The sequence below is a fragment of the Xenopus tropicalis genome, chromosome 3 (assembly GCF_000004195.4).
Source record: "Xenopus tropicalis strain Nigerian chromosome 3, UCB_Xtro_10.0, whole genome shotgun sequence".
In the NCBI taxonomy this organism is placed as follows: Eukaryota; Metazoa; Chordata; class Amphibia; order Anura; family Pipidae; genus Xenopus; species Xenopus tropicalis.
The window spans coordinates 76041700-76068711 of record NC_030679.2 but is presented as its reverse complement, the minus strand read 5'-3'; the positions used below and the strand labels follow the sequence as shown (position 1 = coordinate 76068711).

The window sequence follows — 27012 nt, the reverse complement described above, 5'->3', positions numbered from 1 at the left end:
CAACCAAAGCAAGGGCTGCTGGATGAACCAATGCCACCTCAAACTTAACTAAAACAGAGCTCATGGTCTTCCCGCCCAAACCAAGCCTTTCTCCTTCTTTCACCATCATTGACGGCATGACCATTAACCCTGTTAATTCAGCATTCTGCCTTGGGGTCATCTTTGACCAGTCACTCTCCTTCTCTAACCATATTAATAACACTGCCAAAACCTGATGCTTTTTCCTCCGCAATATTGCTAAGATGCACCCCTTTCTTTCACAAGTAACAGCAAAAACACTAATCCATGCCCTTATCCTTTCCCGTTTAGATTGCTGCAATCTCCTACTAACCGGCCTCCCAGACTCCCACCTCTCTACCCTGCAATCAATCTTAAAGGAAAAGGAAAGGTAAAAACTAACTAAGCTTTATCAGAAAGGTCTATGTAAATACAGCCATAAGCACTTACATAAATGCTGCACCGAGATCTCTGTCAAAAGATTTGTTATGTCTGTTTCCCACTGCCAGAGACAAACAACTTTCTCCTCTCTCCCCCCTCCCTAAAGAATGCTAAGAACTCACTCCCCCCCTGAGGAATGTGGATCTGAGCCAATCAGCAGGCAGCTGACTCTAACTAACTGAGCATGTACACCGGTCTGGGTGTCGGTGCAGGAGCGAGGTGAAATATGGGGAGACATAAGGGCACTATTGAGACAACTGAAGGTATGCCTGCAGCTTGAGTTTAACTCTTTATTAGCCTTTCCTTCTCCTTTAAACTCTGCTGCCAGGACCCTTCTGCTCTCTCTCCTAAGAGGGAACCTGCTCAGCCTCACTTAAGCTCTCTAGCATACCTGCCTGTTAAGCAAAGGATAGCATACAAAAACCTTCTGCTAACATTCAAAGCCCTTCACTCCTCTGCTCCTCACTACATTTCCTCACTGGTCTCTCTGCACGTTCCTGGTTGCCTCCTCCGTTCCTCTCAGAGCCTCCGTCTTTTTACACATCAATACCCACTGCGCTTTCTCCTCTTAAACCTTTCTATCTCGCTGCTCCTCACCTCTGGAACTCTATCCCTGAATCCCTCTGTAGGGAACATTCACCCACTTTCTTTAAGATAAAACTCAGATGCTACCTTCTGGAGCATGCCCATACCTAGTGCACTCTTACCTTTCAATTTGTGCTTGCATGTTACCAAACCACTTAGAATGTAAGCTCTATGGAGCTGGGACCTCCTTCCTACTGTGTCTCATACCACATGGTACTCATACCTGTGTATTTATACTTTTTTATTTATTGTATTTATTATAACACTTGTCCTCCCTGTGTGTAATTTTGTATATTGTAAGATTGTACATCGCTGCGTACCCTTGTGACGCTTTATAAATAAAGTTATACATACATACAAGAGCTTGCTGAGCAGACTGGGGGTTTTATACACAGCCTGTTTATAATAGTAAGAGCACAAACTCTGAACTGTCACTTTGCGTATGCAAATCAGCGTGTCTGGGAAGGAACATAGTGTTTGTGCAGAGGTTCCCCTGTACATCATGTTCTGCCGATATACTTACTTGCACAGTTTGGCCTCTCCCCATGTGTAATGCACAGAAATCCCAATGCAACTGGCTTCATAAACAATTTGAGAGAAGTTACTGGTCTGAAGGTTTATATACCCAGAACAAAAGAAAATAATGTTCTGTACATAGGGCATTGGAAGATCATAAGGTACATATGCAAATCAATATTTTACATACAGAAAATGGTAAAATATATTCCCAGATGGACTGTTTTGTATAAGCAAAGTGACTAAAATGTTTGTCATAGCTTCTGCTTATATTTTAAACCATTGTAATTTATATTTGTAGCATTTGAAATTATTACAATGCAGAAAGAAAAGTCACACAATAAGGATTTTAGTTCCAAGCTCAAAGTGTCAGAGCAGGACTTGTGTGAGTAGATCCCTAACCTCAGGTCATTGACATTAGCCAAGAGCAGACTGGGCATGTGCACTAGTTTGGCAAGGCAAAAGATGGAGAGCTAATGTGGGCATCTTCAGAGGCATGGGTCTTTATTTCTATAGAGCTTTGGTGATGTTGATCTGGTACAAGAGCTCAAACCACATAGCTAAACATTTTTAGTTATATTCTTCTTTATGCTTTAGTGTCCCTTCAAACTTTAGTGGTGTAGACTGCAGAATTCTAAGACAGATTGCAACTTTTATACTTTGTGGTTTTAAAATTATTTACATTTTCATGTAGTACCTCTCAGGTGTGGAATTTCAACTGTTATCTGGTTGCCAAGTCTTGACTACCCTAACAATCAAACAATGCCATTTTAATGAAGGGGATATGAAAACTGCATCAATAAGCCAATGCGGTCCTCCATCTGACAGAAAAATCAATCCTGCCTGATCAAAATCTGGTCCATTTTTAGCCAGATATCAGTTGGGGAGGCCTGTCAGAGGGCACATACACAGGCAGATTAGCTGCCAAATCAGCCTGAAGGACCCGAATCGCTATCTTAAATCTGCCCATGTATGGCCACCTTTACCTTTAGTCACTGATAAGAATTATCAGAACTGTGTAAATGAGTAAGGCTCATTGTGTCCCTGTATTAATGCAATGTTTTTTGACATTTATGGTAAAAATGCATGGAATTCAAATCCTATAATATATATTTTTTAACAAAATGTTTTTAACAAGCATCAGCTGCATACTTCCAAATTCAGAGTTTAGTACAGTTTTTTTTTACCCTTCCCTTTTTCAAGTCTATTCCACTTTGTTGCAACATTCAAAGGTGTTGTTTTTTAAAGCGTATTTAAAAACCCATAAAACTCCTAATGAAAACTCTTTCTGCGTAGTTTAAGTAAACCTATGCTTTTTTTCAGCATAGGTTTCATTTCTAGACCAAGAAATAAAAAACAGCTCCCAGAAAGTCTATACAAAGAGATCTAATGTAAAAATATTAGTTTGTCAAAGTAAAGAGCCACAACAATATATGTGTTTTGTGTTCTTATGGAGTAAGGTGTAACAGACAGTATTTCTAGTCAATCCTGACACCTCTCGGGCACTTTTGTTATTGCAATGCTCACTGGCAATGCTACTGCAGTGCTTTGTATGATTGATGCAACTACTTAACTATTGTTTTGTGCTAGAAATAGAGGGGCCAATCATATCTGCAGTACAATATAAGAAAAATGCACATAGTGGTCACATTTGCATTCTAAAGAAAACAAAGGTAAATGAATACAATTGTATAAATTAGAAGAGGGGTACAAAAATATTAACATTTTGGGCTAGTCATGGTACTGCAGTGCTTTTAATAATTTGGAAGCTCACTCAAATCACCTAAATACAACGCTTTTCCAGAATTCTTCTTGATTGCATGACTAGGGGCATTAAAATAGATTACAAATTAGGGATGCACTGAATCCCGGATTCGGTTCGGGATTCAGGTCGAATCCAGCCTTTTTTGAAGTATTCGGTTTCGGCCAAATCCACAGTCCTGGCCAAACCGAATCTGTATTAGCATAAATTAACATATGCTAGTTAGCATCCGGAAGGGTTAAATATTAGGGGGGACAATATCTTCGCCGTGCGCTGCTCGCTTGTTTCCTGGCTTTGATTCTTGCTGCATGACCCCGACTACAAATTGCCTCTTCCTTGTCTTTACTGAGTTGAATGGGAACTCCGGCTTCTATACCAAAATTTGTCAAAGACCCACACAACACAGAAACCCCTAATACATACCTATCACTGTAATCTGTTCCTTTAAAAGGTATGAATATCTTTTTTATATGCTGCACAACAGTTCTTTTCTTTCTGCATCACTTGAAATCCTGGCATCATTTGAAATTGTAACAACTTCTCCACAGCTTGCAGACAGCATGCAGTAATTACATACCCCACAATGCATTGCACTGTGATGTTCCTTTCCTTACTAACCACATTTAAGGAATAGTGGGATTTGGAGAATGAGGAAGGCAGTGGGAAGTCAGGCTGAAGAAATCATAAAAATGCTGCTTACTTGTAATTGATGTATATTGCAAAGTTGCTTGAAATTATGTTGGGTGGAGTTACCCTTTAATCTCTGAAGTGTATAAAAGGGTGTCAATGAACACCGGGGGTTGACAGGGGTTTGCCAGTTTCATGGAAGAATAGGCCTCACCAGTTGCCTCCCTGGGTTCCTTGGTAACCTATTGTTACACAGATGGGCTTTTAATGTACATTAATAGATTACTTAAAAGGGACCTGCAACCCTTGGAAATTATTCCAAATCTTATTTTATCATGTTAGTCAAGTAAACGATATTAACATAAGCTGCATGAAGCTGGCAGGGGATAAACCATCACTGGACTTGAGCCTAAAAAGTAGTCAGGATTTCTGATTTGGTGTGCCTCTACATCCCAAAACAGAGGATTTGCAGCACAGCCTAGCAGCAACTGGGCTTTACTAAAGCATAACTACCACCAGTAATGGCACTGTATGGGGAAAATGAAGGCTGTAGTTACCAAAGAAGACCTTGACTGCCCCCTACAGTCACACGGCAACCAAAACCTTACTGGCATGTGAAAAATACCCACACTGCTGAAGTGCAGGCCATCATACTGACGACTTTGCTACACTCTGGAGTCAAACACTGGGTCTGCTGTCAGTTATTCAGGTACCCTGCCAAATATCCCCTACTAACAAAGGTGAAATAGTTATTTCAATACTGTGCCACTTCACTCTTGGATCCTGCTGCTTCTTTAAAATTAGCACCAACCTGCTTAGTAAGTCTAGCTTCCTTCTTTTTCTTAACATTCCCTACTGCTGCTATGCTAGGGCATGCAGCATTTTTCTCCTCAGACATTAATGCTCCCATGCCTGTCTGCTCAGCAAATAGATCCTGGGTAATTGGACCTCAGTTCACCTAATGTTGTGAGGGTTGATCCAAGTCCTGCTCAAACAGAAGCAGGGAGTACACTCAGGTGGAAATACATATAGCAGAGGTAGCACTGGTGCAGCCAACAACAGGTTGATGGGTCAGCAAGTCCACCAACGCCTCTGCCTGCTGTGGTACTGTATGTCACCCATTTGCCACAGCCCTGCAGGAACCACATTCTCCATTGCAAACAGAAGCATGCTGGTGCATACTGCCCACCAAGGGCATATTATGTAGGCTGTATGCCCACACCAGCTCCATGACCAAATCAGACAGAGGATGAGGAACTGAGGAAGAGGGGGGGGGGGAAAGGTTTCCTCAGTCCCTCATCCTCTGTCTCTCACTGAATAAAAATCTTTAGTGCTTTCAACTCCTACTGTGGTTTTGTTAAGAATATCCTTTAAAATGAAAAAAAAACCTATATATGGTATTAGCACATACCACAGAACAGAATGTGGGACAAAACACTCATAATTTCCCCTCCCATTACAATGGCAATCACATGAAATTAAATGGTTCCACTTAACCACTTTCCATTCAAATAAACGTACACACTGAATGTTTTATCATACGCTACAAAGCACCCGTGACAAAATAAGAACACCATAACGTAGAGTTCATCTATAGGCACTGCATTTGTAATTGTTGCATGTATTTTTCTTTGCATTCGCAGTAAAAAGGTGTAAAGCTGCACGCCCAGAGGACTGATATGGATTTTTAAAATAGCCCAAATAAGCAAGAATAAAAAGTATCCCAACGAAGTCCTCTTCGTCACAATATAGAATGAACATTAAATTAAGGTTTGCTATTTGCACGGTCTTTCACCTAGATACCAGCAGCCCAAAAACTACTTTTCACTCTTCCCACTACGACCTTACGGCGATTTAGGAAAACCGGAACTCTCTGTTACGTTTTAGCCAACCAAAATCAGAAAGACGCAATAGAGACTACATTTCCCATGTTTCATCTCGTCTAGGCCTTTCCTCTCTGCACATGCGCGTCTCGCACAGTCCTTGGTAGTGAGGAGACAGTAGGTTAGTGGGAGGATATAACCTACGGAGGCAAAATGTACAGCTGGAGTCGCGTGTACTGCGTACTGAGCCAGGTAAACTGCACCGTCGTGTAGGGTAGTAGAGCCAGCTGCATTACCCGTCAGTAAAAGTTTTAACCAACAGAGCACTTTGTGTCCGGATGAGACTGATAGTTAAGGCCTAGACCTAGTCTCCTTACTGACCGCCACCTGCACCAAAACTTACTTATGTCACCTTTGTTATACCCCGCCTTGAACACTATGCTACTACTGGGTTTTCAGTATGATCCTAGCTTAAAAAGGCGTTTTAATGATTGGTGATTACAGTATCTTCATTCTTGGGAATGTGTACTCCACTCTTACTGGTTATGTCACGCTAGATACAGACCCAGCACGTTATATATAGTTCCTGTGTCAAAAGTGTGCATGGAAATTGACACAATGCTTAATAAATATGTTGTAGGATGTCCGAATTAGTTCATTGTTTTACTGCTTTCATCTGTTAATCATTTTGATCTATAAGGGCTCTGGCACACGGGGAGATTAGTCGCCCGCGGCAAAACTCCCTGTTCGCGGGCGACTAATCTCCCCGAGTTGCCTACCCCTACCCCGAGTTGCGCAAATCGCCGAAAAAGACTCGCAAGTCTTTTTCGGCGATTTCCTGAAATCGCCCCGCCGCGTCTGCCATCCCGCCGGCAACTTACATGTTCGCCGGTGGGATGGCAGGGGTAGGCAACTCGGGGAGATTAGTCGCCCGCGAACAGGGAGTTTTGCCGCGGGCGACTAATCTCCCCGTGTGCCAGAGTCCTAAGGGCTCTGGCACACGAGGAGATTTGTCGCCTGCGTTTTTTCCTCCTGGCGCTTTGGCGACAAGTCGCCACGACAATACCCACGAAGAGATTTCATGCGAGTTGAGCTCCAGGCGATCTGCTACCCATGGTACACTCAACAGTTACCCCTCCCACATGTTTACTCAAGTCGCTCAGAAAAGGGTCTGTGTGATTTGAAACAGCATGCGATTTGAAGTAGCCTCGTATGTTTTGACGCTGGTGATTTCCATTGATTTAGCATTGGCGTCTTGTCGCCAAATCGCTATTTTAAAAATTGCCAGCGACAAATCTCCTCGTGTGCCAGAGCCCTTAGATTCAGCATTTGTTTGCCAGCTATGACTATTCTTCTACAAAATAAAATCTGTTCTGTGGTATTCACTAGTACAGTGGTCCCCAACCTATTTTGCATCACGGACCGGTTTCAAGCAAGAATTTTTGCAAGGACCGGGGATGGGGGGTGTGGCACAACTAGTGCTAGTAAAATTTAATTTTATGTATTTTATTATTAGTATTATTATATATACTATATACAGCTTAATAAAGTACTTTGGTCCTTGTCGTGATCAGTAGAAATCTTCCTGGGCTTTGCATAGCTATTGTCATGGCTGTGTAACGCAACAGGGAGTTGGGATCACAGGTAATTGGGACCAGAGGTGGCCCGCTTTAGCACAGCCCACGGCCCGGTACCAGTCCCGGTCCCCGGACTGGTGGTTGGGGACCCCTGCACTAGTAGATTGAGATGACACAAGGACATTCCTTGAGTTTATAAGAACAAAAGTTTTATCCTAAAATCCAGACACATGCCATTGAAAAGGCACCTGAGCAAAATCTACGTTCAGGGCTGAATCAACAGAAGGAGGTAGAATTTCTATTGTTTCTACCTCCATATCTGATGATTCAGCCCTGAATGTAAGTGGAAGGTTGGAACGATCTTTCGTGCAAGCAATGGTCGCACTAAAGATCGAAATTGCTACATGTATCGCCACCTTTAATCGGTGGTTGCAGCACCCTAAACATCTTATACATCTGGTTTTTAGTTCAGGAGGTTACAGGGTTTCAAGAAAGGAAATTCTAGGAAAGGTATGGGATCCCTTATACGGAAACCTGTTATCCAGAAAGCTCCAAATTACGGAAAGGCCATCCCCCATAGTCTCCATTATAAGCAAATAATTCAAATTTTTAAAAATGATTTCCTTTTTCTCTGTAATAATAAAACAGTCCCTTGTACTTGACCCCAACTTACATATAATTAATCCTTATTAGAGGCAAAACAAGCCTATTGGGTTTATTCAATATTTAAATGGTTTTTAACAGACTTAAGTTGTGGAGATCCAAAATACAGAAAGATCCCTTATCTGGAAAACCCAAGGTCCCGTACATTCTGGATAACAGGTCCCATACCTGTATTATTTTTCTACTTTGGAAAATAAGACCACTGCATGCTTACTAAACACATGGACCTAATTTTGCTGAATGGTTGAAAGAGCAATAATACAGGCACGTCCAGGGGGGTTGCGTTGCTAGTGTAAAGAGCGCAATGTCACGTTCTGCACTAGCGGAGCCAAATGTTCGTTTTAAGAAACTGAATTTCAGCTCTGCCTAAGGCAAGTTTATCAATTTGTCTCCTGGTAGCAGCACCCCTGCAATAATATGATGCAAAATAAATAGCTTATGCTTTACACCCAACACCTGTAAAATATATATAGTGAAACCTTAACTTTACATTTTATACATTTTTGTCGTCCCATCAATGCATAATCCATTACACTGACTTTACAATTTTCTGGATTTTAATATATTTTTTTTTCTTCCTTTTAAAACCTAAAATGGTTGTTGTACTAGATTTATTTCCCCTCAGCCCCACCTACCAGTAGGCAAATACAATGCTGCATGCTTACAGCCAGATATGTAAGGGCATCAAACGTCTAAGGGCTCTGGCACAATTTGCTGAAATCGCCTGCGCAGCGTGTGCCATCCCACCAGCGACTTAGATTTTCGCCGGTGGGATGGTAGTTTGGGGAGATTAGTCGCCCGTGACAAGGGAGATTTGTCGCGGGCGACTAATCTCCCCGTGTGCCAGAGCCCTAAGGGTGAAGACACACTAGCAGCTTCTTGTCATGGCTACTAAACATCAGAAAATACCCTGCCATAGACAATACAGTGAAGTGCCTAAAACACATGTAGAGACTTTTATCTGTAAATTATCAGCATTGTCTATTATTGTAACTGTAACAAGTAGCTGCTACTAGTAGTTCTGTTTGTCTTCACTCTAAGTGCCCACCAGTTTGCACTGCTGCCAGTTCCAGTAGCAGTCACTGAACAGGCTGTGCTAATACTAAAGAATTCTGAAGGACCAGTTGCTGGCCAATACATATACTAATGCATAATACAAGATATATTTAACATACTTGTATGGTTTGTGACACTGTTGCCTGCTACATGGGTCTCCACACTATTGATAGTCCTAGCAAAGCAATGCCCTGGGTGTTGCAGACACACACATAATTGTATGTGTGGATAGTAGAGTTGCAGGCTGGATGTACCTGTTATATAATGAAAACAAATAGTGTTTGATAACCAATAAGTGCCGGTTGTGGATTTTTATTTCTTTAGGGGTCCCTTTTGCTTTCACTTTGTCTATGTGAGCTTCTTCAAGTTCCGCATTCCAAAATAGTGCAGAAAGGTTAATTGGCTCCTGATGAAATTGATCATGATGTGTTGTGTAAATGTTATAGGGAAATTATATTGTAATGTCTACTTGGGGGGCAGATGTGAATGATTCATAATCCCTGCAAAACGCATTTTAACATATGAGAGCTGTATAAATACAAAATAATTTTGTAATGCATATAGTGTTAATGAGCGATTTCAGTAATGTCCTTGTCATTTGTATAATCGTCTCTGCTTTCTTTTCTTTTAGAAAAATCACTTTAGTCGAATACCCCATGGCTTGCAAAGAATAAGTTTTGCAGCTTGGAGAAACTATTCAGAGAAAGCACGTAAGTAGTGCATATTGTTTCATTTTTGGGTACATTGTACTGGAAGAATTAGGTCTGTTGTATTCTTGTTTTGATTTTATTTATTTTTTTTTTGTTATTTTCACTTTTTACATGCAAGCTATCATCTTACACAGTTTTCTGCTGATGTTGAATACAGACACACAGATTTTAAGGGTAACTTAAATCACAACTAAAAGTACCACCAATTGTATGTGTGGCTGAGCAATGACCTCTTCCACTCTGTTGCCCTTTTTTTTTTTTTGAAGATTTTAAAAATGTATATGTGCCTGTGAGATCACTGGCTATCAGACCCTTTACAAGAATCAAGAAAGTGGCACAGAATCTTGCCATGTTCAAATGATATAGCTGTAAATTGAACCCTCAAAGTAGTCTCGTCATAACCAGTATAGAGAGATTAGAGATTCTAACAAAAAAAGATCACTATCATTTTCCCCTGTACTGGGTACAAGGCTGAAAGAAAATGTAAGGAACCCTTATCTGAGCTAAATAATTTTACATGTAGATTCCATAAAATTTTAAATCAGGCACCAAAACAATAGTAAACAAGGGAGAATGCATACTGGCATCAGCTTTTATGATGAAAATATTGGGGCTAAACTTCCTCTGTCCAGTCTCAGAGCATATTTTTGTCTGTTTATGCTACATTGCAAAGTGAGCTGTATTTTGACACACATTTATCTATGTAGTTATGATATTGTATATTTTCTCTTTAAGTTGCAACTGAAGCCTTTACTAACCATTCACAATTTTTGCTAGTGTATGGGTAATGGCACATGGCACAGTTTTGTCACGCTAAGGGAGGCAGACAAAATGCTTCAAATATCCCTGTCTTGTGGAAATGTGATCCTGCTTAGTTTTTTGTTTTCGAGCATCTGTCACTGGGAAGGACAAGGCATGATCTTGCCAGTTCCCATTCACCTTGAGGGTGACTCCCCCCCTTCCCCATCCTTAAAGCTATACATTTCTGAGGTAGCAAAACTATGCAAATCTTAACATGTGCTTGCTACCCTTTGGGGGCTGATGTTGTCTGCTTAGTGTTTAATCTGGACACTTTAATAATAGTGAACTGCACTGAGCTATACACATTGGTGTAGTGATACCCTTCTGTTATCTTTTGAAGTTGAAGCAGATGTCACAGTCGTTGGTTCTGGCCCAGGAGGCTATGTTGCTGCCATTAAAGCAGCCCAGCTGGGTTTTCAGGTGAGTTCACAAACTTCTTTGAACATACCATATAGCATTGTAAGTGTATTTGTTTTTCTTTTTATTTATTTATTTTACTTTTTTTTGCCATAGCATGGCCTTGCTAGATATGAGTTTATACAATAAAGCTCCTGTTAGGGAAACAATAATGAAATTGAGCTTTTTTCTACTAGTGATTTTATCACTAATTTGAGACTACATATTTATACAAAAAACAATTGTACAATGTTTCTTGGCTTAGAATTATTCTCTAGCAGTGGATCTTCACATTCTTTCATGTCTTTAGAGACAGATTTGGAAATGTAACAATGTAATGTTTCTTGGCTTAGAATTATTCTCTAGCAGTGGATTGTCACATTCTTTTATGTCTTTAGAGACAGATTTGGAAATCACACCAGGCTTCCTTATTGCAGATAGTAGCAAAGACAATTTAAAAAAATTTGTTTTTCTTTTTACAAAAGTATAAATAATGCTGCCCTTTGTTTTTCATAAACATATAAATAGTACGCTATGTAAATGAAACAGTGTTTGAAGTATAATACTTTTGAATAAACTGTGCATGTATGTTAGTTTTTAACACTTTAGTGTATCTATAAAGGGCTTTTTTTTGTTAATCTTTCATAGACAGTTTGTGTGGAAAAGAATGATACACTTGGTGGAACTTGCCTTAATGTTGGCTGTATCCCTTCTAAGGTTTGTACAATCAAGTTTATGAATATCCATGAATGTCACTTTCACCTTTATAGCTAATGCACGTTAATGCCTTGCACAAGACTCAAGTGTAATTTACCTGGACAGCTCCATCTCTTAGTTCTTTCATCTGATTAAAGACACAGTAACCTAATTTTGAGGCTGAATGTTGAGAATAGTGGTAACTGTTTTTTGGTTAAATGTAATTTAATGGAAATCAAAAGAGTAACTAATGGGCAGGGATTCATCTACTAATGAATCTGTGATCTTAATCATTGGGCTCATAAACTTTATAAAAGGATCAGTTCAGATACGTCATTCTCCAGGCCTAGAGAATGAATAGGACAGATTAGAGACCTTCCCAGGGCTAATAGGGCCAGACACAATTAAATGTGAAGTCTATAACAGCACATACAATGGAGGAAGTAGTTATGGTTTTGGTGCAAGTTACATACAACAGGAAGCTAGTAGGACTTAATTACAGGTTCACCAAGAATCCATGAGATACACTGCAGTTACATGCAGTAAATTGGCAAGAAAGCAACAGGTCACTAATTGCACAGATTGCACCTGACAAGAAAGTGACTACAGGCAGAGGTCAATTCAGCAGATCAAGTGATTGAACAAGTAGTATTGGATTGCTACTGGAAAACATTGACATTATGCTACCTGATATCCTGAAGTGGTCCCTTTAAGAAATATGCAAAATTGTGTTTTGTATTAAACACTCATTTCAGTTTACCACTGTCAAACTGATAGCTTAGTGGAAAAATGTAATAAAACCCTGAAAGCCATGTTGAAGAAAAAAAAAAAAAAAAGGTAGTAGATAAAGACAGGAAAAATTGTTAATATTACTGCTATTTCTGTTCTCAGTCAAGAATGTGTCACAGGCCTCAACAGAGTTTGCGCTATTTGAACTACTATATTGTTGACACCCAAGTGTACTGGTGGATGTGGCTAAGGAAGCTTGGAAACAGGAGGCTACTCCCTTTAAGACAGTGGTAGAACCAAAATGTTGGTGTAATGTACTACTATAGTTGTCATACTGTATAGTTTATGGAAGACTATATATAGGCACTTTCTCTAAATACATCAATATTTTATTTCTGTTTATTTACAGGCTTTGCTAAACAACTCTCACCTGTATCATTTAGCTCATGGAAAAGATTTTGCAAGCAGGGGAATTGAAGGTAAGTGGAGCAGGTCTTTACTAAAGCTTAAGCCTTACATTTATGTGATCATAAAGTGTAATTCAGCAGATGTGTTTGACATCAATCATGAATGCTATATTAGGGATGATAGACAGTGAACACTTACCAAATTAAGTTACACAGCCAATGCAACCCACCACCCCCGTTGCCAGGCAACCTTGATCTCCCACATTAACTGCATGTGATATTGCAGAAGACAAGAGTGGTCAGTTTCCTATGCCCTAGATGCAAGTGCAAGAGCGCTTAGGGGTACAAAATCACACCCTGTAGTACTCAATGCACATTTATGTGTCGGCACAAGGTTCAGAGCACTACACTGTTGGGGACAAGGCAGCACCAGTGTGGATAGGGAGGCCTACAACCCTTACCTGGTTCATCCCTTATATATACAGCACTGCTGAAAGCAGACAGTGCTTGATTTGAAAAGGGCAGGGCTTTGCACTCTTAAAGACAATGAGGGCTGGACCCTTTTTGCACTTTACAGCATACTCTGCACTTAGTAAATGATCCCTCTTATGTGCGACGGTGGTTTTGCTCTGTGGGCGCAAGCCTATGATGCAGAGTTAAGATGGCCACACATTCAGATTTTAGTCTTTTGATGAACATTTGGATATCAATCGTATGTTTAAATGCAAATAATCTAAAACTAACATTTGAACGGCAATCTTACGAAAGTGATGTCCTGGAAATGCATTGTAGGTCACCCAAGCATATCATTGTAGGGCACCCAAGCATATCATTGTAGGGTCACCCAAGATACACAATACATGCACAGATTTTATCATTTTCTAACATGGCCAATCAAATAAACAACTGATTGCCATGGTATAAAAATAAGTAGGATGATAATTTGGAGCCCACACAAAGTCCAAAACTAAGTTTGTTTGATTTATATCTGTGTGTATGGCCAGCAACACAAGATACTTTTATTTGGAGGCTGACGTTTTGCCTAAACAAAGGCCTTTTTTTCATGACTTTGACATTTCTTTTTCTAAAGTGACTGGCATCCGTTTAAACTTGGAAAAGATGATGGAGCAGAAAAGTGGTGCTGTAAAGTCTCTTACAACTGGAATTGCTCATTTATTTAAACAGAACAAGGTTTGTTTTCTTAATTGAAACATCCAATTTGTTTTTTAAGTAGCTGTTTATATATGTGTACACAAACACACTTGTTTATCCAACTCTGTTGTGGAGAAATAGCTATTTGTCCAAAAGCAAAAATGATTGATTCCATGCATCCCTAATATGGAGACAAATACAGACTCACACACCTAGAATGACTGGAATTTGGGGTTTTCTGGAGTAATGTTGAGATCCATTTCTTAAGGCAGTGGTTTCCAAACTGTTGGGTTGCCCCCAAGGCAAGGGAGCTTGGAGTGATGGTAAGAAGAGCTCATGCAGTTATGTTAAGATCTTGGGAGAATGCATATTTGTTCTTCAAGAACACCAAAGGGGGTCTTGATCTAGGAAAACTCAACTCCTGCCTTAAGGGCTATGGAACATGGGATATAGGTGAATAACCTTAGCGGCAGCCTAATATCCCATATTCCATAGCCGTTAAGGCAGGAGTTGAGTTTTCCTAGAACTAGACCCCCTTAGATGCGTATTTGGGCTACATGTGCCTGCACCCGAGCATATTCCATTCATTCCGGTACAGGCACAGGTAGGAGCATATGGCGCATTCCTCACTCTGTTCACTCTGATTTTTGATATTTCATTTGGGGCCACTAGAGGGAAGAGTTTTATGTGTATACATAGATACTAACAAGAAAACAACGCAGTGATAGACTGTTTTTTATGTATATTTTTATGTATATAATGATATGATAATTTGATCCATTATTGACTGTTTTATAATTAAACGATTCTGCCATCAAATTTCTCAGTGGGAAATTGTTTTACTTTACTGCTGAAAAGTTTTCTTTTGTGGAAATTCTGCTCTGTGTGCTTGCACTGATAACTACAGTATCCGCCTGAGTGCAGGTACGCAGAGCGGAGCAGCAGAGATCGGTCCAAAAATGCCTGCTTTCATGCTGACCTCCGCTCCACTGCACCTGTCTGCACCCAAGTGGAAGCTAGAATTTAAGAGCAGGTCAGTGAAGCTGTGGAAAGAAGCAGATCTGCTTCTCCTTGTGCCCTTAGCCTTACTACTTAATAGCTTATAGCTGATTTAGGGCAATTGGCAAAGGCAGTGACCACCCCCCATTCATTTTGCAAATTGCCTGCAAGTCCTCGTGCATTAAAGCTACATGCTTGCTTGCAGAACAATGTCTGAGAATTAAGTTGGCCACACACAGGCATATTTAAGCTGCTGATTTGAGCTCCACTGCACAGGTGCGCCATTTTCTTTGGCAAAGAGAATGAAGACCTGGTGAGGGTTAGTGGTAGCAACTCATTGCAAATTGCTACTGTAAGAGAAAAGTCAGCACAGTTTCCCTATCTTTTAATGGAAACTAATGGGTCACTAGTTCTTGGACTTCGGCCATCCTTTAGTTGCTTATAACTTAGTTTGGTCATTAGTTTTAATAGCATAATACATATAGCTCAGGTGCTAATAACTTTTTCAGTCAACATTTTAGCAGTGGGCCTTCTGCAGAGCACAGTGATTCTGTTTTACTTCTGTAGCACTGCAGTAGAATTTTCAGCCATTAATCCAGATTTAACCACACAAGTTATTAGCCGAGTTTTACCCAGATCAAAAAATTAAATTGCTCTGTTACTGACTGGAAACTTAGCACACAATTTATTATTACATTTATTTATAAATTGCCAACATATTCTGCACACTGTATGCAGTAATTGTCAAAACAAATTAATACACCAGAGAGTGAGGGCGCTGCTAGCAAGGGCTACAATAAGTGATATCTGCAAACTTTAATTACTATGCATTTTCTTTTTCAACACATCTTTTTTAACTTAGGTAGTACATGTTCAAGGATTTGGAAGGATTACAGGCAAAAATCAAGTAACAGCAACAAAGGCAGATGGAAGCACCCAAGTCATCAACACAAAGAACATTCTTATTGCAACAGGCTCAGAGGTTGCTCCCTTCTCAGGAATTCCGGTATCTTACATTGTACTCTTTGATTATAATTTCTTGACTCAAGAAACTAGACCACTTTGCTTTATTCTCATGTGTCTATTCTCTCCTCTTTTGAATTTGTGGTTTGTTAACCCTGATTCTTAACCAAGAGCTAAGCATGTACAAGCAAGTACAAGAGGCAGTGAGGCATACTTAGCTTGAGTATAAGCTACAGTATTAGCCTTGTTTAGGTTTTTACAGGCATGGCAGTCATTTGGTCACAAGGGGGCTCCTAGTGCTGTAGCTGTCAAAGCAGTAGGCTACATATACTGACTGTCAGCTTCTTCTATACTGGGTTGGTTGCTTTTTATTACCCTTGTAGCTTCTCCTTGGAAAAGCTATAAGACAAAGAGAAGTTTGTAAAAAGTACAATATTTTTTTTCCAGAACTACAATTAAAGGAGAATGCAAGTCAAAATTTAAAAAGCATACTGCCCAATAGTCCTCCTATTGTTTAGTAAAAATGCCACACTTTTGGCTCACCTAATCAAATATTTACTCAGTCACACTTACTTCACATTTTCTAGAACAGGCAGCCATCTCTAAAAAGGTATTCTCCCTTCCTTTCCCTCCTTGCTTCATACTGCACGTGTTTCATTTCCTCCCCCCCCCCTCCCCTCTGTCAGATCCGCTTCTGATTGGCTGGTGGGCATGTGTAGCTCAGAACCGGAGACAGGATCAAGTTACACACATGCTCAGAGAATAGGAAGTCTGCCGCTGGCAGCCTACAGGAAGGGAAGAGAGATTTCAGTGATGTCACTGTAGTCTTCACACTGCTGTAGGCTGCCAGCACCATATCTCAGAGAAGCAAGCAGGGATCTGGGAATTTAGATATGCAGTAAGTACTTAAAAATAATGTCTTTAGACTTACTTTTAATTTATATTAACCTTTCATTGTCCTTTAAGAGTGTGCTGTTTGTCTATTGAGAGATGATTGTTCTAATTTTGTTCTAGATTGACGAAGAAACAATTGTATCTTCTACCGGAGCATTGTCTCTTAAGCAAGTGCCTGAGAAAATGGTGGTAATTGGTGCTGGTGTCATCGGTGTTGAATTGGTAAGTTCATAAGTTTTATTTTGCTTTACTTTCATATGTCCTTTTGGTATATACTGCCTAGTTTCTAAAAATTAATGTTAACAGAATGTTTTTACCTTTGTTTTTTTCTTAGTTTGATTTTTTAAGGTAAACTTTATTTAAGTTTTAGCAATTCAACAAGTCAATAGAGCAGTACAGCAAGATGCAAGCACAGCTACATAAGGGAGATAAGGTGTGTAAGCAGTGATGGTGGATTGACCCTCAGGAAGGCCTAATTCAGTCCCCTTTCTCATCAAAAGAAAGGGCACTAGTAAAAGCTACTTAGTTTTTACATTACCGTCTCCTTTAATGGGTGTCCTTAACAAACTTATTACACCAAACAATAAGAGAAACAAACTTGTTCTCTAATATTCTATACTAGGAAAAACATTGCCGTGCTCTGTAGTCATGTCTTCTTTTATATTTGCATGAAAACAATTAGTAAATAAAGTGTTGCTATTGATTAAACTTATGTCAGAAGTTTGAGGGACACAAAAATAACTATGGAACATTGCTAGAGCTGCAGCAGGGAAGCTACTAAGACCAAGCTAAAATGGCAGCTGCAATCTTAAACAGAGAGAGCTTCTAGGGCTGTTTATTCATGTATGGTAAAGCTTTCTGTAGAATAATTATAGAGTTCTAGGTGGCACTGTTGTGGCTAATGTTTGGGCAATAAAATGCCAAAATGCCTTTCCTTCTCCTTTAAAGACAATGTGGAGAAAGGCTAGGTCATTAGCCAATAAAGTCATACTATTAGCATAACATTGTGCTATAATGTGGCAGGGCAAAATCATGTGGTAAAGAAGCTGGCGAACTGCAGCAGGCATGTATGATCAGATCATCTACCAATAAGTAAGAGTTTGATTGAGGTCATTTGCATCATTTTGTGATGGTTGAGTCTGTCTGGTTAAAATTAGAAAATTGTATTTAATGGTAAAAATCCTCAGTATACAGTGGTGTGAAAAACTATTTGCCCCCTTCCTGATTTCTTATTCTTTTGCATGTTTGTCACACAAAATGTTTCTGATCATCAAACACATTTAACTATTAGTCAAAGATAACACAAGTAAACACAAAATGCCGTTTTTAAATGAGGGTTTTTATTATTTAAGGAGAAAAAAAATCCAAACCTACATGGCCCTGTGTGAAAAAGTAATTGCCCCCTGAACCTAATAACTGGTTGGGCCACCCTTAGCAGCAATAACTGCAATCAAGCGTTTGCGATAACTTGCAACGAGTCCTTTACAGCGCTCTGGAGGAATTTTGGCCCACTCATCTTTGCAGAATTGTTGTAATTCAGCTTTATTTGAGGGTTTTCTAGCATGAACCGCCTTTTTAAGGTCATGCCACAACATCTCAATAGGATTCAGGTCAGGACTTTGACTAGGCCACTCCAAAGTCTTCATTTTGTTTTTCTTCAGCCATTCAGAGGTGGATTTGCTGGTGTGTTTTGGGTCATTGTCCTGCTGCAGCACCCAAGATCGCTTCAGCTTGAGTTGACGAACAGATGGCAGACATTCTCCTTCAGGATTTTTTGGCAGACAGTAGAATTCATGGTTCCATCTATCACAGCAAGCCTTCCAGGTCCTGAAGCAGCAAAACAACCCCAGACCATCACACTACCACCACCATATTTTACTGTTGGTATGATGTTCTTTTTCTGAAATGCTGTGTTACTTTTACGCCAGATGTAACGGGACACGCACCTTCCAAAAAGTTCAACTTTTGTCTCGTCGGTCCACAAGGTATTTTCCCAAAAGTCTTGGCAATCATTGAGATGTTTTTTAGCAAAATTGAGACGAGCCATAATGTTCTTTTTGATTAAAAGTGGTTTGCGCCTTGGGAATCTGCCATGCAGGCCGTTTTTGCCCAGTCTCTTTCTTATGGTGGAGTCGTGAACACTGACCTTAATTGAGGCAAGTGAGGCCAGCAGTTCTTTAGATGGTGTCCTGGGGTCTTTTGTGGCCTCTCGGATGAGTTGTCTCTGCGCTCTTGGGGTAATTTTGGTCGGCCGGCCACTCCTGGGAAGGTTCACCACTGTTCCATGTTTTTGCCATTTGTGGATAATGGCTCTCACTGTGGTTTGCTGGAGTCCCAAAGCTTTAGAAATGGCTTTATAACCTTTACCAGACTGATAGATCTCAATTACTTTTGTTCTCATTTGTTCCTGAATTTCTTTGGATCTTGGCATGATGTGTAGCTTTTGAGGTGCTTTTGGTCTACTTCTCTGTGTCAGGTAGCTCCTATTTAAGTGATTTCTTGATTGAAACAGGTGTGGCAGTAATCAGGCCTGGGGGTGACTACAGAAATTGATATTGAAATTGAAAATTGAAATTGATAAACCACAGTTAAGTTATTTTTTAACAAGGGGGGCAATCACTTTTTCACACAGGGCCATGTAGATTTGGAGTTTTTTTTCTCCCTTAATAATGTGAACCTTCATTTAAAAACTGCATTTTGTGTTCAATTATGTTATCTTTGACTAATAGTTAACGGTTTTTGATGAGCAGAAACATTTAAGTGTGACAAACATGCAAAAGAATAAGAAATCAGGAAGGGGGCAAATAGTTTTTCACACCACTGTATGTATATGGAGTAGTCACTACTACTATTGTTTCTGTATGCTTAGTGAACATGTATTAAATGTTTGCTAATAAAGGTCAAATGACTAGAAAATAATTTCCTTAACTATTTTGACCTCACATAGTTACAAATGGATTAATTAGAAAGTTTGTGCCAAACATGTGGCACAATAATAGGAACTCTTGTAAAAAATGAAAATTTAATATAAGTGTTATCATACTGAAATAAGACATTTTCTAAATATAATCAACTAAAAATGTTGTACCTTTTCTGGAATAACCAAGTTACTCCTTTGGGGGAATTCTTCTTTAGCCTATGAGATATCTTAGAGCTTTGTCTTTTAAAATCGCCAGAATTCCTGTCTGTCTACTTGCAGGATTTGTGCTGATGTCTGTTATTTTATTAGATTTTGATTGTGCTGGAATCAGTTATTACCGTAGTTCCCCTTTATAGGACAAGGAAAGGCACAAGTAAAGTCAACTTCTTCAGTGAGGATGCTTTATTAAAGCTTTACATTCACTGAGAAGAAAATCCAGCTGCACCTTATCACTGAATTCTCACTTTGTATCTTCCTACATGGGTGTTACAACCAAACATCTAAGTTTGATTCAAATGGCCCTTTCCAGGGCAATAGCATGTGAAAGCCCAAGCCATGATCATTGCCTGTTTTACCTTATTATTTTTTTTTTTCTTTGCTGATGACATGCGAGTAATATGAGTACCACCTCATATTACCTCTCTGCTATTAGGACACCAGCTTACCTTTTTCTAGGAGGCACTAGGTGCCTAAGCCAAACACTGGAGTAAATGACACAATCTGGTACATACGCATAATGATACAGTGCAGGGGGATAGTATATCACAGCAAAGTAACTCAGTAGTTGGTAATATTACCAACCAGGGGGACAATCAAGCAGTGAATATTCAAATACAGTAACAATTTCACATTTTGAGACAGTGGGCTAAGGCTATTTACATTAAATTGTCCTTCTCTTTTTAAATCAATTACATTTTCTAAAATCCTGAAAAATATGAAAATGTATGAAGAATATGGATTTATGCTGTTCAAATGTTCTATTTATTGTACCAGTTTCCCACATGTGCTAAAGATGTGTGGTCCTGTTCTCTGTGGCAGGATTTTATTATTCACTAAAAGTAGTATTGCTTTATTGTAATAACCCACTGGTTGTATCTAATTTACAGGGCTCTGTATGGCAGCGGCTGGGAGCAGATGTTACAGCAGTTGAGTTTTTGGGCCATGTTGGTGGATTGGGCATTGATATGGAGATCTCCAAAAATTTCCAGCGTATCCTTCAGAAACAGGGGCTAAAGTTTAAATTAAACACAAAAGTCACTGGTGCAACCAAGAGACCAGATGGAAAAATTGATGTTTCGTAAGTTTTTTTCTCAAGTAATAAATTTATAACCCAGCCCTTCCCCCAGCTTCAGCCTTTTTAGCCTTTGTAATAAGAATAAGAGGGCTTCTGAGGGGAGTGGTGATTACTTTAAGACCCTAGCAAAGAACAGCTTTGATAGGGAAGTTTGGTATTCCTCTCTAATAATGGCATGCATAAAGTGTATTGGAATGTTTTTCCAGAGTATTTTTTTCTTAACCAAATTGTCTTAAATCGTCTGCCATCCCAGTCTGTGGAATTGTGTAAAAATTTGAGAGCTCTTTAAAGGATTACTGCCTGTAACACAGAGTTACATTAAGAATATGCACACATGCTTAAAATGGCTAATCACATAGAATTTAACAAGGTTACCCACAATACCAATTTATTGCCAAGGCTTGTAGTGTCACTTGGGAGTGCAATTAATAAAGGGGACATACAGTGGATATAAAAAGTCTACACATCCCTGATAAAATGTCAGGTTCCTGTGCTGTACAAAAATGAGACAAATCATTTCAGAACTTTTCCCACCTTTAATGTGACCTATGTTTCCGGAGTGTTTCTGCAAAGAAGAACGGGCAAATCTTGCAAAGTCAAAATGTGCCATGCTGATAGACTCATACCAAAAAAGACTGAGTGCTGTAATAAAATCAAAAGGTGCTTCAACAAAGTATTAGTTAAGGGTGTGCACACTTATGCAACCACATTATTTTAGTTTTGTTTGGTTTTCTTCCCTCCACCTAAAAGATTTCAGTTTGTTTTTCAATTGAGTGGTACAGTTTATAGGTCACATTAAAGGTGGAAAAAGTTCTGAAATGATTTATCTTTGTCTCATTTTTGTACAGCACAGGAACCTGACATTTTACCAGACTTTTTATATCCACTGTATACCATAAACTTTTACAATGCACTAAACCATGTAAAATAATGTAAAATAGAAGAAAGTGCTTTTATTTTAATACCTTTGGGTTCAAATATGTCCATTACTGCTTGAAAACTGTGCTCTACCCAGCCCTTTTGCAAGCTTCCGGTTTAGACTCTTCAGTATATGGCTGGGGCCAGCCCTGATAGACTTCAGTAACAGAGCAGCAGCTACTTAAAGTGCAGAGAATATGCATAGGATGGGCGGGGCTTTGCAATGTCACAGGCAATCCATTACTTCATGCTCTGCTCCTAAACCCCCCCATCCCCCCCCCATGGCAGCATCACAAGCAGAGAGACACAGAAGGAGTAAACTGGGAGGGGTTTTTCCCTGCTACTGTTAAGTAAAGCCTGTCAGTCAGTGCTGTGACCACTTCCTGTGGGAGACTGAAGCGACACTCCCATCTCTCATTTCGTTCTGGCTTCTGACTTGATAGGTTGTCTATGCAGCTCTCATAAAATTACAGTTTTAGGAGGTAAAATACTTTCAAAACATCTTTCTTTCTACATTATTTGACATTTTGAGGGAGTATGAATATTATAACTGAATATGAACTTTAAATAAAATGTCTCCTTTAAGATGAGACTAACATAACTGTTGATTTTGCCCATAACAACCAATTGTCAATTAGACCGTTGCCTACAAGTTAGAAAACAAAAGCAAAGATCTGATTGGTTGCTTTGGGCAACATCACCGGTGATGTTTGTCTCCAGTGTTAATAAATACACTCCTAAATATATTTTCAAACTGAATTGGTTAGTTTAGTGACAGTTGGGATTGCACTCCAGATTACGGTCTTAATTGTTTTCTTGGTTGACATTCTAATGAAGTAGGGTTTGTGATCCACAGTATAGAAGCAGCAGCTGGAGGAAAAGAAGAAGTTATTACTTGTGATGTATTGCTTGTGTGTATTGGTCGTCGTCCATACACAGAGAACCTTGGATTACAAGAATTAGGGATTGAACTAGACAACAGAGGAAGGATTCCAATTAATAGTCGGTTTCAAACAAAAATGCCAAAGTAAGTGGTTTTAAATGTAATGCAACAGTGACTTTCTGTCTTCAGGTTAAAAAATACAGTAAACTGAAGTGCACATGACTTTAATTTTTCTTTTAATTTTAGACATCAGTTGTGTATTTTTGTCATGTTTTTGTAACTGTTACTATTTGCAGATAACTGTAATGTATTCTGTAGTGGTTAGTTTAATGCATAAATCTAACCCATGCAAAGTAGTTACAGTCAAACCACAATTGTATGTTTTTGGATTATACAGTTTCCCAGAAATGACCCCGTATTCTCTCAGTCCTGCACAGACAAACCACGTTATGTCCCCTAAAAAACTCAACATTCAGGTTTGACTGTATTTGTCTTTAAATGGTTTATAAGGATGTCCACTTTAAACAATATCTGTTCCAAACTTGCTCATTTATTAATTAGGCAGTCCAATAAGAATGCCCCCACGCCAGAACATGCAGCAAATAGGTCTGCACAAAATGCATAATGCCCTAAAAGGCCTGCAAGTGGCTGCAGCTAGTTCATAGTGTGTGAGATGGTCAGTTCATGTACTAGATGCATTGACTGCAGAGCGCTTTGTACATTGGTCTTCCTTTGCCAAATAAGCGATTTTTAGACTGGACCACAATACATAATACTTTCGCTTATCTATCTGTAATACCCTGTTCTTGTAGCATTAATATTGGACTAATTTTTATGATTGCAGGAAAAAACAGTTATTGTTATTATTTTGTTCAAATATGTAATTTTATCCAACCTGCTTCTGGACCTAAATATGAAAGATTTTGCCTAAGTATATAAAAAAAATTGCATTGCAACAATTTTTGTTGAATATTCATTTTTTTTATTGTACTTTCCAAATAGTATTTATGCAATTGGTGATGTAGTGGCTGGACCAATGTTGGCTCATAAGGCAGAAGATGAAGGCATTATCTGTGTTGAGGGAATGGCAGGAGGAGCTGTTCACATCGACTACAACTGTGTTCCCTCAGTGATTTACACGCACCCTGAAGTTGCTTGGGTTGGAAAGTCTGAGGAACAGTTAAAGGAAGAGGTACATTTCTTGTGGGAACATAAGAAAAAAGTGTAGGAAAAACAGAAGAAACACAATAGATAATGCTTTATGTCTGCTTCACAACCTTTGATAAATGTCGCTTTGTAGTAATGACTACAATTTTTCAGCTTCAGTATCCGCCAAGTTTTGCACAAGCTAGTTTTAAAGCTATTTATATGTAAAATGACCTAAACCTTGAATGAAATTTCAGTTTATTAAAATCAACATGCAGACGGCATTCTTACAAATATGTCTATTGAGTTTGTTTTTAGTTTGCTTAAGAAAAAGACTTGTTATAGTTTGTCTATTTTCTAGGGTACAGAGTACAAAGTAGGGAAGTTTCCTTTTGCTGCAAACAGCCGAGCTAAGACCAACGCTGACACTGATGGCTTGGTGAAGATTCTGAGCCATAAATCTACAGACAGAATGCTTGGAGCCCATATTCTTGGAGCAGTAAGTTACACCATTCTTAATCATGGAAAGATGGTAGTAAGGCTTAGATATTTGTAATTCTGATCAAAAGAAGAGTCAGAGTATTGCCCTATGCATTGGTCTGAAAAATAGTATTCTAGATTTATATTGGAAGAGTTGGGTAAGGATTGCTTTAGTGCAGGGGTGTCAAACTCAATCACATAAGGGGGCCGAAATCTAAAACACAGGCTAAGTCGCTGGCCAAATTTTTTATTAACATACTTAGTAAGATACTAAGGGGTATATTTATCACAATGTTTAAAAAGTGGAGTAAGACATTACCGGTGATGTTGTTCATAGCAGCCAATAGATGCTTTGCTACTGTTGAAATTTGATTACTGATTGGATGCCTTGGGCAACATTACTGGTAATGCTTCACTCCACTTTTTACACAGCATGATAAATATACCCCATAGTCTTAGTTACTATGTGAGGAAAATGGAAATTGATCAGGCTGGATGGTCAGACACACTCACCAAGGGCCACATAAAACAGCCAGGGGGGCCGGATTTGTCCCCCTTGCCTTGTGTTTGACATATATGCTTTAGTGCATGGAGCGTTTCTCACTCAGTGGGTCTGCTCAGGCTAAGTATGTAATCCAGTCATTTGGCCTAAATAATTGTATCAACCCAATTCAGACCACCATTGTGGTGTCCAGAAGAAAGGTGTGTATTGGACTACTTATAAAGTTGATGTGGATTAAAGGATTACCATTCTAAAATGTCTTATGCAAGTTTTCTGTACAGGCTGTGAGCAAATTTAGGAGGTTTTTCCTGCTACTCTTCCTTTAATTGTGCATTACTGACAGTTTTTGGGTGAATTCTCCCCAGACCAACATGGTTGTATAGGCTTTACCCCACTGTGGCATCTTCGAAGTGAATTATCTCACTACAGCAATGCAGTAGAGGAGGGGTGTTGGATTAAACAGACAGTAGTTGAATGCACAACACCTTATTAAATCAAGGGAATGAAGAAATATAATAATAATTAAACATTCACCTCTTGATATTGCATTAGACAGGAAAAATAAAAGCTTTAAAAAAAAAATCTATGTTGGCCCAATCGTGAATCCAAGTAGTCCAACAATCATATGCAAGAACAAGGACTATAAAATGTGTCAAAAGATTGTATTGAACCTCTTACAACTAAATTAAGCTGGAATTTGGGACTCGTAAGATTAATATGATTTTCCACCTTTTAAACCTGTGTTAAGCAGTCTTTATAATCACTTTGCAGGGTGCTGGGGAGATGATTAATGAAGCAGCTCTTGCTATGGAATATGGAGCTTCATGTGAAGATGTTGCTAGAGTGTGCCATGCCCATCCGGTAAGGATAGAAACATTCTTTATACAATATTATGTTCTTTTAAAAATTGTTGTCCGTAAATGTGTAGTCTTTTACGTTTAATCTTGTTTTTGTTTGTTTCCTGTTTCCTACAGACTGTATCAGAAGCCTTCAGGGAAGCTAACCTGGCTGCATCATTTGGCAAAGCAATTAATTTTTAACAGAAAAATGTGTACATAGGATTTCTTATAAAATAATTGCCCTTATAAGGAATGTCCTCTACAGTTTTTTTTCTGGCTTATTCGGTGGACTCTTGTCAGGCACAGTTATTTAACTGTTACACAATGCATTAAATCATTTCAGATCATTAGGAGGGGTGGCGAATATTAGAACACCATTGTTTGTGAATCTGTTTATTAATTGTTATATACTCTGTAAATGTGCTGGACATAAAGCTACATAAAGTAGCTCTATCATGTTTTCTTCTGGTTAACTAAAGAGGCACTTTATACCACTGGGTAGTCTCATTTCTTTATTCTGAAAAAGTAGTATGGTTAATGGAAAACTATAACTTTTGCTGTTTATAGATGCAAGGCAGGCAGGCTTCTTGGGCAAAAGGCTGAATTTCTATGCCATTCACTTAGTAATTAAAAAGCGGTAAAAGGAAAGTTCTTTCATTTTCTTCTTTGGTTCCTCAGACTAATTGTTTGAGGGAAAGTGGCAGTTGATAAAATTTATCGTTGATAGATAAACACACTAAGTTATGAACTTGTCCTTACTGATAAGCATCGGAGGGTAGGGAAGGGCTTCTATATGCAGAGCTTATTACTCCTTTAAAAAACGCAGATTATAGGTGATAGGAAAGGTAGGAAAAGTTTAGTTAAAAAAAAAAAATTGTCGCCCATGGTAGCCGAGATTTAACGGGGTAACAAATCTCCCCGTATGCCATTACCATGAAACACATAAAACTGTGGCTGTGGTGTTGAATAGGTTGGAGCCTGTGAAACTAACTGCTTTGATGCGACTGTGTCATACTTGGTCCATGATTGCTCTTTCAAAACATATAATGTTATCCTAGCTTCCAATGATTAAATGAGGGCAGAGCTGCTAAACTGCACTCAAATGATTAGACACTAGAGTATATAAGCTGATGCTCCCTGCAGTCTTTTGTATGAAAAATGTAGAAGAGATTCTGGTGTCCATAGTGCCACCCTTTCTATGTCTGACATTTCTCTATTGAGCCTTTATATGGTTTG

At 39.1% G+C, this 27012-nt stretch overlaps 1 protein-coding gene across 1 annotated transcript; it reads left to right on the top strand.

Annotated features, from left to right (window-relative positions):
• The first annotated feature begins 5876 nt into the window (after window positions 1-5876).
• Window positions 5877-26270, top strand: dld (dihydrolipoamide dehydrogenase). Its single transcript, XM_002933115.4, has 14 exons — window positions 5877-6003; window positions 9679-9757; window positions 10899-10978; window positions 11603-11671; window positions 12789-12858; window positions 13877-13977; window positions 15800-15943; window positions 16915-17016; window positions 20821-21011; window positions 22783-22953; window positions 23812-24001; window positions 24317-24454; window positions 25709-25798; window positions 25912-26270. Exons 1-14 carry the CDS (start codon window positions 5965-5967, stop codon window positions 25975-25977), a joined length of 1530 nt encoding a protein of 509 aa, XP_002933161.3. The 5' UTR covers window positions 5877-5964; the 3' UTR covers window positions 25978-26270.
• The last annotated feature ends 742 nt before the right edge of the window (window positions 26271-27012 follow it).